An 11551-nucleotide genomic window follows, 5' to 3' on the forward strand; every position below is an offset into this window, starting at 1 on the left:
TGATGACCCCTCTGTCATGTGCTACGTTTGTAATCTTGCCTTTTTTTCCTTTGATCCATGTTGCTAGGGGGTTGCCAGTTTTATTAGTCTTTTCCTTGGTGATGGCTTTGCTGAGGTGAAAGTCACCCGCTACGTTGCTCAAGTCACTGGTTTCCAGTTACGTGCGCACAAGCGTGCGGCTGTCGCCACGGTCAACGCTAGAGCATCGGCATCACCTCAGCAAGGCTGTCTCTCGTGCCGCCATCCTAAACAAGCAGCACTCTGCTTCCTGCCTCTCTGTTTGCCTGTTCCGGACATTTCATGCAAAGTGGAATCATATAAGCTACCGTTGGAGCTCTGTGTTTAACTCTGTGAGGCACTGCTGGACTGTTTTCCGAAGTAGCTGGACCATTCTGCGTTCCCGCCAGCAGTGTAGAAGGCTTCCAGTTTCTCTACAGCCTCATCAGCGCTTTTATCAGCCTTCCTAAAGAACCATACTTTTGCTTTGTTGTGTATCTGTATTGTACGTTTATTTTATATTTCATTGATTTCCTTTTATATTTCTTTCCTTCTAGTTTCTTTTGGTTTAATTTACTATTTTCAGCTGTCTTAGGTTCTTGATTTTCATTTTTTCTGTTTCTCCTATGTAAGCATTTGAGACTATAAATTTCTCTCTAGGTAGGTTTTAGTTACATCACAGTTTTGATGTGTCACATTTTTACTATGATCAGTTCAGACTATTTTCTAATTTCCATTTTTATTTCTTTTAGATATTAAGTCATTTAGAAGTGTACCACTTCTTTTGAAAACAGTTGGGAGTTTTCTAGTTATCTCTGTATTATCAGTTTCTAGTATAATCCCGTTGTGGTCAGAGGACAAACACTGAATGATTTCCCTTTTTTCCCAGTGTGCTGAGATTTGATTTACAGCTCAGCGCATGGTCTATTTTGGTGGCCGTGTCATGTGCACTTCAAAGGAATGGGTATCTGCACCTGTTGGGTGGAGTGGTCTATAAATGTCCATTAGGTCAAGTTGGTTAGTCCTGTTCAAATCGTCCTTACCGATTTTTTTGGTCCCCTTGTTCTAAAGAAGAGTGTTAAAACTCCCACTGCAGATGTGGACTTATCTACTTTTCCTTTTATCTTGTTGGTTTCCCATTATATTCTTTTTTAAAAATACATTTATTTTATTATTTTATTTTATTTATTTTTTGTTCTTTCTGGCTGCGTTGGGTCTTCATTGCTGCGCACGGGCTTTCTCTAGTTGCAGCGAGCGGGGGCTACTCTTTCGTTGCAGTGCGCAGGCTTCTCATCGCAGTGGCTTCTCTTGTTGCAGAGCATGGGCTCTAGGCGTGTGAACTTCAGTAGTTGTGGCTTGCGGAGAGCGCAGGCCCAGTAGATGTGGCACATGGGCTTAGTTGCTCTGTGGCATGTGGGATCTTCCCAGACCAGGGCTCAAACCCGTGTCCCCTGCATTGGCAGGCGGATTCGTAACCACTGTGCCACCAGAGAAGCCCTCGCATTACATTCTGATGCTGTGTTAAGAGGATATAGATTCAGGATTCTGTATCTTCCTGGTGGAAATGACACTTAACGTTATTATAAAATGTCCCTCTTTATCACCAGACGCTTTTCCCCTTAAATTCTACTGTTGTTGGGTGTTAGTATAACTATACCCGCTTTCTTTTGCTGAGTATGTGCGTGGTCTGCCTTTTCCCATATTTTAAAATTCAATCCTTCATGATATATTTAAGGTATGTTTCTTATAAGCAGCATATAATTGCTACTGAACCAAACTTAGGTCCACTTGCCCACACGCAGTAAAGCCAACCTACTGACGCTGGTTGTGGTGAAGGAAAGGGCAGGGCTTGTTGCAGGCACCAGTAAAGGAGTCCAGGCAGCTAATGCTCAGAAGAGCCTAACCCCAGAGGCTTTCAGGGAAAGGTTTTTAAAGACAGAGTTGGGGAGGGGGTTGTGTGGGGGCGTGATCAGCTCATGGGCTCTCTTCTGATTGGTTGGTGGAGAGCTAGTCGGGAGTCAACATCCTCAGCCTTCTGGTTCCGACTGGTCTGGGGTCTCTGTGCTTGTGGGCAGCATGCAGTTAACTTCTTCTACCTGGTGGGGGTTTCAGTATCTGCAAAACAGCTCAAAGGGTGTGGCTCAGAACAGTATCTCTCACCCTTGAGGAGGAACTAAAGGTCCTTGACTTTGTTTAATGGCTAAACTATTATTATTTTGTCTTGCTTGACTGTTTTCCTTTCTTTCTGCAATTTTTTTCACTGCTCTGGTTAAATTTATTCTTTGACTGAAGTTTTTCTACGGACAAAAGGCAGGTGGAGGGCTTGGGTGAGGTGGAGGAGTCCTGTTCTGGGAAGGCCCCATAGGGTCCTGCTTGGTTACATAATTATGTGTATTTGTCTAATTTTTTTATCTAGTCTTAAAATATTTTTTATTGGAGAATTTCATCCATTTAAATTCAATGTGCTTATTGATATATTTCAATTTAATTTTAATATCTTACTATTTTTCTATTTGTTCTCTGTTTTCCCTTTCTTACAACCTCTTAGAGTAATCAAGTATTTCGTTATTCTGTTTTCCTTCAAATACTTTGTTATTTATTTACTTATTACTGCTTTGGTGGTTACCCTAGAGACTGTGTCCTGTGCCCTTGACCTTAAGTTAGAAGCTGGCCTTTCCCAGCAGGACATGCTCTTCCGGGCCCTGTTAGGGGCGCTGTGGGCACTGCTTCCCCAGCCATTAGAGTGTTCACTCACACCTACCCGCTCTGACCCTTTCCATTCCTGTGTTTCTGTGGTTTCATCTGGGATCATTGTCCTCTGTCTGAAAAACAGTATGCCTGCTAGGAAAAGACTCCTTCAGCTTTTGTTTATGTGAAAACATCTTTGTTTTGTCCTCATTTTGAAAGATATTTTCAGTGAGTGTGAAATTCTGGGGCAGCAGGTGTTTCTCCTGGAGCTTTACTGCTGTCATCCCGCTTCTGCCTTCTGCCTTCCGCGGTGCTGTGGAGGGGGCGTTACGTCATCTCCGCGGTGCTGTGGAGGGGGCGTTACGTCATCTCCGCGGTGCTGTGGAGGGGCGTTACGTCATCTCCGCGGTGCTGTGGAGGGGGCGTTACGTCATCTCCGCGGTGCTGTGGAGGGGGCGTTACGTCATCTCCGCGGTGCTGTGGAGGGGGCGTTACGTCATCTCCGCGGTGCTGTGGAGGGGGCGTTACGTCATCTCCGCGGTGCTGTGGAGGGGGTGTTATGTCATCTTGTCACTGTTTGAAGGTTACCATCTCTAATCACTACCTGCTTTTAAGAAATATCTTCGTCTTTCTTTCAGGGGTTTGACCCTGATGTACTTAGATGTGGTTTTCTTTGTATTTGTCCAGCTTGCCATTTGTAGAACTTCTGGAATTTGTGACTTAATGTCTGTCTGTTTGGGGGAAATCTTGGGAGATATCTTTTCAGACATAGTTTCTCTGCCGTTCTTTCTCTGTTCCCTTTCTAGGATCCCAGTTACACACACGTTAGACCTTTTCCTTATGTCTCAGGTTGTGTTGTGTATTTTCCATTCCGTCTTTAAAAATTTTTCCTGTCTCTGTTTCACTCTGAATATTGTCCAGTGACCTCTCTTGAGTTCTTTCATCCTTTCCTTTGCAGTGTCTAACTAGTTGTTAAACCCATCTGTTAACTTCCTAACGTCAGTGATTGTTTTACATTAGATTCTTTAGATTAGATTCCAGTTCTGTGGTAAAATTCTCCATCTCTGCAGTTATATGAAAGCCTTTAGTAACTCCAACAGTGGGGTCATTGGTGGTTCTGTTTTTATTGCCTGAGTTTTCTTTTGGTTTTGGTTATTTGGTCCTGTCTGTTGTCATGCTTGGTAAATTTTTATCGAAGTGCTGGATATAGTGTTTGAAAACCTGTGGCAACTGGATAATTTCGCCCCCGCAGGGGACTTCGTTTCCCCCGGCAGGCAGAGAGTTGTGGGGAGCTAGCCTGGGTCCAGTGGAGGCTGGCCTGTCTGGGTCCTCACTGCACATCTTGGGGTGTGCTCATCTCAAGACCTGGGCAGGACCTGGCAGTGCCGTCACAGGGATCCCTGCCCAATTTCTCTTCTCCAAGCTGACTGCCGCTGGCCGTGGCCTTAAGCCTTTGCACCCTTGTGCCCGTGCGGAGCAGGAGCTGACCAGGGCCTGGAGGGAGCCTGAGTGCATGGTGTTTGGCCCATTTCTTGACAGTTGGGTCCCTCGAGGCTGGCTGTCTTGGAAGTCCCTGAGCCCTACATTTTACCTTCCCCCGGGTGGGACTCTGTGAGCTCCAAGCTGTGGCCTTGACCTCTGCCTTCTGCCATGGGGGCAGCCAGTGCCCCGAGGGGGGGCAGGAGCGGCCGGCAGGCCCCCTGGCACAACGGGAAACCCTTCCTTTTCCTAGGTGGCTCCTGGCTGCTGCCCACCACACCCCCACGAACCCCGCCTCGCCCCCCCGCACCTCCGCGTCCAGGCGCCACCCTCCCTTGTCACACAGCCCTGTAACGCCCCTTGATGCCTGCTTTTCCACTCCTGGCCCCTTTGTGGATGGCCTCCAGGACCTGGGGGATCTCTTTGAGACTTACACCAGGGCTCCATGTCGCTGTGCGGGTACAGCGGCACTGCCGGGTAATACCCGGTGCAGCAGGACACCAGGGAGAGGTGTCCTGGGGGCCTTTGTCCTTGGTAGGGCGTGGTGGCGAGCTCCTCCTCTAAACAGAGCTGTGGGCTGGCTCCTGAATAACTGCCGGCTGGTGCTGGCTGCCTGGGGAAGGGATCGCCAGAGCGGGGGGGACCCCGCGGGGTTAGAGGGTGGGTGGGTGCTGGGCAGGTCATCCTTCTCAGCGACGTCAAGGTTTGGTTCTTTAGTGCTGACGGCACCGATGTTCTGGGACTCACCGTCTCGTGTCCGTACGGCCCCGGGAGGGTGCTGTGGGCTCACGTGGCTGCCCCCCTGGCCTCACTGTTCATCCTAAAGTCTGGCGTCCATGCACACACACGACATTTCGGGCCTTCTGGATGTGCAGGGGCGGTTTTTCACCTGGAGAGACGCTGTATCAGAGGCAGCGTAGAGGAATATCACATTCTTTTGACCTTTAGTTCTGCCTTATTTAAATCTCTGTAAAACTTTTCCTTTGACCAAAAATGAGTCTGAGTTTAAATCGGCTCCCCTCTGTGATCATTTTCCCAGCAGTGCTGTGTGGGCCCGCCAGAGGGTCTCCCGTCCCCTCGGGGCGGAGCTACTCCCAGGCCCCAGGGACAGTGGTCGCCCAGCGTGGGCTGCCGCGCGCTTTCCAGACCCACTGGACTCACTCTGGCCTTCGGACCCTGAGGATGTCCAGGGTCTTCTGAAGGTGTTCTGTCCACCACCCTTCTTTGTGCTGACGCGCCTCTTCTAGGACCGGCACTCAGGTGGGTGTTCGTTGAGCAGAGGCGTCGCCTGCTAGAATACGGCTGGGCCCCGGGAGAACGGGCGGGAGACAGAGAGGCCAGCAGAACTGCACTAATGCTGAGGCAGGGCTTCACTCAGGCCTCGTCTGCGGGCTTACTTACCGTCCCAGCAGGTTTGGGGGTCTGGGGTCTCTGCACCGAGGTTGGATGCAGCTGCCTAGCAGGAGGGAACAGCTGCTGGGAAGGACACTGGCCCAGGGGCTGGCTAGACGGGAGACTTTTCCAAGCCACAGAACCCCAGACGCCCATCAGTTGGACCCACCGAGGCCCAGGCCCAGGGCGTTGGTGGGCTCTGGCCCAGGACGGGGCATGAGGGGGGCGCCTCGTTCAGGAAGCACGTAATTCAGATCGTCCCGCTAGAAGGGAACCAGGGCTGTCTAGACCCATCCTGTGGACACGGGTCAGGGGCCCTGCCGCTGTCATTTCAAGGACAGCAAATGTCATTTCATTGTACTTTGGTTAAAAGTTGAATCCCAATCTCCTTTTTAAAATACACACATTTCCGCCCCCTCATCATTTTATTGTGAAAAATATCAAACACGTGGCAAAGTTGAAAGGATAGTTTCTGCGGTGTGCGGTGCCCACCGCAGCGCCTCCATCCCCACCTGCTGGTCTGTGCTCGGGCCCCCCCGCATGCAGACATCTGTCCAGTGCCCCCAAACCCTTCAGCAGGCAGACTGTTAACTCACTAGATGCCGGTATTTGCTTATGGTTCTTATTTCCTTGTAAGGTAAAATTGGCATAAAACGAAACGCACAAGTCTTCACCGTGCCGTTTGATGAGTTCTGAGGAGCGCCCGTGTCTGTGCGACCAGGTCTTCTGTCAGGATGCAGGGCGGCGCCAGCACCCCACCCCAGAGGCACCTGCTCTCCTGGCGATGCCCGTGGGTTAGTTTTGCTTGTTCCGGAACGCCTGTCCGGGATACGGCTGTGTGCTCTTCCTGCGGGTCTGTCGCCTGGCAGGCCTCTGCCGTCTCGTCTCCGTGGGGCGAGTGTGTGACAGGTCGTCGGACACCCGGGCTGTTCCGGGTCTTTGCTCCTGTGCACGGAGCTGCCGTGAACATTCTTTTGTCCTCTCCTCGTGGTCGGAGGCCCCCGGGCAGGGCCGGTGTTGCACTGGGCGCCCCGCTGGCGGGCGTGGCAGCCGCCGTCATCTGTTGCTCTTGTAGGGGCGCTTTAGTTGGCTTTTCTGTAAGAGCTGCTGAGCGCGGGGGCGGCGGGGGGGCCTCTTTGCTTCTCTTCATGAAACATCTGTTCAAAACTCTTGCCCGTTTTTTTGCATTTATTTTATTATTTTTAACATAGACTTCATTTTTAAGAGCAGTTTTAGATTGATGCAGAAATTGTGCAGAGTTCCGTATTCTCCACCCAGCACAGTTTCCCTATGATCAGCTCGTGTTAGTGTGCTGTATGTTACAACTGGTGGACTCGTGTTGATACAGTATCGTTAACTGGAGTCCGCAGCCGACGTGAGGGCTCACTCTCGGGGGTCCACGCTCCACGCGTTGGACGAGTGAAAGGCCACGCGTCTACCGTCGTGGTATCATACAAGCGGCTTCGCTGCCCTGAAAATCCCCTGTGCCCGCCTGTTCATCCTCCCACCTGACCCTCGGCAACCCCTGACCCTCTTCAATGTCTCCACAATATTGTCTTTTCCAGAATGTCATAGAGTTGGAATCTCAGGGCATATAGTCTCTTGGCTACGTTAATTTGTCCTGTTGTCACTGATTCCTGCTTATATATTTACGGTGCTCTTCCTTTCATTTCTTGTGATTTCACTTCTGTTTTTTTCAAAGTTCTTCTCACTAGTTTGTCGGTCTGCAGTGTAGCATTATCTGTCTTTCTGTGACTACACTCTCTGATGAAACGTCTGCCTTCAGACTGAGAAACAAGGTGCCTTTGATTCAAGGACCTTCGAGGCCGTGTTCAGATGCTCGCCGCCTGGTGTGAGGCTTTGGCGCTGGGACTTCGTTCTCCGTGCTCCGTGGGGCCCAGGATTTCCCTCTGGACACCTGGTCTGGGCTCCGGTTCAGCATCATGGGGATTTCTTTCTTAGTCACTTTTCAAAGCCACAGCACATCCATGAATGACACAAATTTCACTTCGTTTGACAAGTTGCCTTTCTCAGTGGCTCGTCTTTTGTGTTTCTGTGTATGTGCCTGGCTGAGCTTTGAATCACTTAGGCCATATTCTGGTTACTACTTAACCATCTGCTGAGAGCAAGGACAGCTCCCACGCCAGAATCCCCACAGCTGCCCCCTCAAGCACCAGTACCGTAGTGGTGCCTACCGGCCACCAACGGTGGCGGCCTGGTGTGTGTGTCTGTCCCCCAGGAGCCTTGAGTCCTGGGACAGAGGACACTGCTGGGCACCCGGAAGCCACTCAGTGGATGCTGGTGAGATGCAGTGAGTGTGGTCGTGCACTTCTTGGGCAGGCCGGGGCAGGAGGCCCCTCGGAGCAGGGGACCCCTGGCTGGGCAGGGCCCACAGAGATGCGGGAGTCGTCCTGCAAAGGCACTTGCACTCCACGAACCGTGTTGCAGGCCCCCACCCCAGCCCCCTCCCTCTCGTCTGGTAGAGACTTGGGGTCTCCCAGAAGTTGAGCCCTGACGCGGCTGCCTCACTTTGCCCTCGTGGTCCAGTGCCGAGCTTAGATCTGCAGCCAGGGTCTGCCTCCTGGAAGTTACCAGGTGGCCGGAGCCTGCGGGCCTGGGCACTGCTCCTTGACTCCCCTTGCAGACATGCTCCTCGACCTCAGCGACCTGCTCCAGGTAGATGCATTTCCTTTCTCAGTCCCTTTCCTGCCCCAGTTGGGAGGGTCCACAGGCAAAGGACACACAGGGTGTGCGTCTCTGTTTGGAAACGGGCAGACGGAGTGGGTAGGGAGACGGTGGACACAGGGTGATGGTGTTGTCCCGGGGGCTGGGCAGCCCTGGCCTTAGAGCCAGTGGAGAGACCCAGGTGAGCTTTGTCCAAGGCAAGGGAGATTCTTTAAACGAAAAAAAAAAAAAGGACTCACATGCATACATTTTAAACAATATAAAAACTTATATTTACTGTCTGTTTAGGGAAACTTGCTTTCTGAGTTCCAGGAAGGCACCTCTCATTTCCAAATGCCTGACCGTTAACGGAAAGACCCAACAAGAGGGACAGCTGTGTGGATGGGACACTCACGGGGTGGGAGTGGCGCTGGGGCGGAGCCACTGCACCTCTGCACTTGTCCCTGGTGATGGCGCTGGGGCTGGGGCGAGCTTGGCCCCGAGCCCTGGAGTCGGGCTCTGTGGCCATCACTCCACTGAGGGCTCGGAAGGAAGACTCATGTCCTGGAAAGCAGACGTGACTGCGATGTGAGGACTCGTACAGAATTCATAGGAACCCCACCCCCACGGGGAAGCTTCCTCGCGAGCCTGGTGCTGTGCTGCCCCGGGGTGCTGGGCCTTCAGTGCCCTCGGTGCCGGCAGGCAGACCTTCCCTGAACTCAGATGCCACTGTATTTGTCTTCTCCCAGGTGCCTTTATAAATGGCATCTCTTGGGAGCCCTGCTGAAATAGTCAGGGGTCACGCTAAACATAATCCCTTGGAATCGTGACAAGCCAGCACTCCATGTGCTGTGTTTGGTCAGGGCAAGGCCACGTGGCCTGGTTTCCATCCTGGTGACTCCCCAGGAAGGACAGGAGTGAGGGCCAGCACGGCACACAACAGCGCTCCAGAAGTGCTTGGGCGCCACTTGGGAGGGAGAGGGAGGTGTTCCGGTACTGTCTCGCTTCACACCTTGGCAAGTGGGACACCAGTCAGGGTTCAGGTGGGAGAGGGTGACAGAGTATGCGCCAGTCACCTGGGGCTGGATCAGGGCCCAGCAGAGAGTCACTGTGCTGACCGGTGAGACCCCGTACCATCCGGCTGGACCCACACAGACAGTTTTAACACCTCAGGTGGAAGGGTGAGCCTCGGGCCCCCGGGTCTTGGGCAGAGCCCAGCCTGGGCGCTGGGAAGGTGGGAGGTGACCCTGGCAACCGTCAGCCCCCGGCCCCCCGCTCCCAGCCTTGCATGCCGGCCCCGCCCTGGAGGGGCTGAGACAGGCTCAGCGCTCACAGGACATGGGTCTGCGGCTGACTGTGGGTGTGGAGCACGCGTGTCGTGTGAGGGCCCCACGCGGGGGCTTGCGCTGCCGAGGGCTGAGCGCTTAGAGGGTGTGAGCCGAAGCCTCGGGGCTCACTCCACGCTCGCTCACACGCATGCCACGGTGGGCTTCTCCCCGGGCTCGGAACGCCCTCTGGCAGGAGCTGTGGAGGGCCCGCTGCGCCCTCAGGGTCCTGGCAGGACGTCCCTTTGTCCCCCCTTATAGTGAGGCTGACACAGAGGTACTCACGTGCCTGGGCCACGGCCCCTCATTGGCAGAGCCAGGAGCACTCAAGGTCTGCGGAGCCTGCCCGCCATGTGGTAGGGGCACAGGGAGGGCTGGCCACCCCCACACCCACACACAGCCGCAGACACGGGAGAGTGACCATCAAAGCATCTCTGGCAATAACCATGCGTTTTACAGGCGTATCCTTTTTAAAATTTGATTTTCCACTTGAAGTTGTTGAGAGAACGCTTTCCTGCAGCTTTCAGGCTTCGTCTGCCTAGGTCCCGGGGTCGGGGTGGTGGGGGTCATGGCGTGGGGAGGCAGGGTCGGGATGTGCTGCGGGGAAGGCGGAGACAGCACGCCGGGTGGCAGGTCCGTCTGCTGTGGCCTCAGCGGAGGATGAGGCGGGAGCCTGGTGGGAACCCAGCAGAGGAAGATGTGCACTGACGTGCGCTTTGGTGGCAGGCACCCCCGGGAGTGATGGGGATCTTGGAGGACAGAGAGTGACTGCCGGTGGGGTGGGGGTGCCCTCTGCTGCCTGGACAGGGAGGCCTGGCCTCCGCTGGGAAGGCCCCAGGCTGTCTGGTGCCCACAGGTACCCTCGTCTCCCCCCTAAGGAGACTCGGCGTTGTACCATTCCTTAGCACCCTGGTCCCCTGGTGGCAGCAGGCGCCCGTGCGCCATCTGCAAAGCCCCGTGATGGATATGGCACACAACAAGGTCTTCACTCTTCCTCGGCACCTTTTCTGGTGCCCTCTTGGGTGCTGGGCCAAGGGGCTCACAGGCCAGGCTTGGTCAGGTGAGGGAGCTCTCTGAGGAGGTCAGAGGCAGCCTTCCCGCGAGGTCCGAGTCCTGTGGGCAGGGCTGGGGTGAAGGCAGGTGGGCAGGGGTATCTCCGGCTTGGGCCCGGGGTGAGAGCCGGGGCTTTTCTCTGCTCTGCACGCCGTCCAAGTCTCCCCCGCACTGCTCCTGCCGTCAGTGTCCACTCAGCAGCATCCATGAGCTGCCCAGCCCTGGCCAGCACCAGGCAGGCTGGGAGGACAGTGCCTGGCCAGGCCCCGGGCCTAGTCGCACGCGGGGAGATTCTGGCAGGTAACCGGGTCAGGGGCAGGCTCCACGGTGGGCTGGGCCTGAGGTGGGAGCAGTGTAGGGTCACTGAGGCCTGCAGAGCCCCACAGTCAGGACCGAGCTGGCCCGTGGGGACAGAAGGGGCTGCCCCCGTGAGCCCCTGGGGGACGGGGTGGAAGTGTGCCGTGGGCCCCGCAGTCGTGGCGCCTTGCACACCTGATTCTGCTCGGCCGGCTACTCTTGAGGAGGCAGCTTTTCTTCTCCGTAAGTTCAGTCGTTGCTGAGATAGTGGTAGAGTCTAAAAAAGCCACCTGGGAGAGGGAAGGAGTGCCCTGGGCTGCTCTGGGAGCTCGTGGGGGGCAGCGGGGGTGGCTCTTAAAGACTGAACAATGAAAAAAAAAGCAAACATTTACTGCACACGAATGCCCTTCTTAGTTGTGGTGTCTTCATGACAGGTGAACGTTTACGTGCTGGGGAAGACGTTCCTCCTTTTGGCGAGAGAGCTCTGCATCAACGCACCAGCAATAGGTACTGCGGGGCTCACGGGGTGCGCTGCCAGTGCTCTCGGTGGCTGGGTGGCAGGGTGGCGCGTGCAAGGGCAAGGACCTCATGGGGAAGAAGTGTCGCCTGGAGGCTGCCAGGGGTCCAGGAGCCTGGGGGGTTATTTCTGGTTTAAA

At 54.3% G+C, this 11551-nt stretch overlaps 1 protein-coding gene across 10 annotated transcripts in view; it reads left to right on the forward strand.

Moving 5' to 3' along the window:
- The window catches only part of BRF1 (BRF1 RNA polymerase III transcription initiation factor subunit), a 75465-nt gene that overhangs the window by 33618 nt on the left and 30296 nt on the right, over nt 1-11551 (forward strand). For 7 of the 10 annotated variants that reach the window (XR_010839357.1, XM_059058852.2, XM_059058851.2 and 4 more), the window contains exons 4-5: nt 8201-8232; nt 11330-11402. The exons of 1 other annotated variant lie outside the window; for it this stretch is intronic. Coding sequence is in view for 6 of the 9 variants with exons in the window: in XM_059058852.2 (XP_058914835.1) it covers nt 8201-8232; nt 11330-11402 (105 nt within the window). In the remaining 3 variants the exon portion in view is untranslated. Of the gene's footprint in view, nt 1-8200; nt 8233-9189; nt 9402-11329; nt 11403-11551 lie in introns of those variants that run through there. 2 more of the 10 variants (XM_067027614.1, XM_067027612.1) reach the window with 2 other exon arrangements.

This window comes from Kogia breviceps, chromosome 3 (genome assembly GCF_026419965.1).
Source record: "Kogia breviceps isolate mKogBre1 chromosome 3, mKogBre1 haplotype 1, whole genome shotgun sequence".
NCBI lineage: Eukaryota > Metazoa > Chordata > Mammalia > Artiodactyla > Physeteridae > Kogia > Kogia breviceps.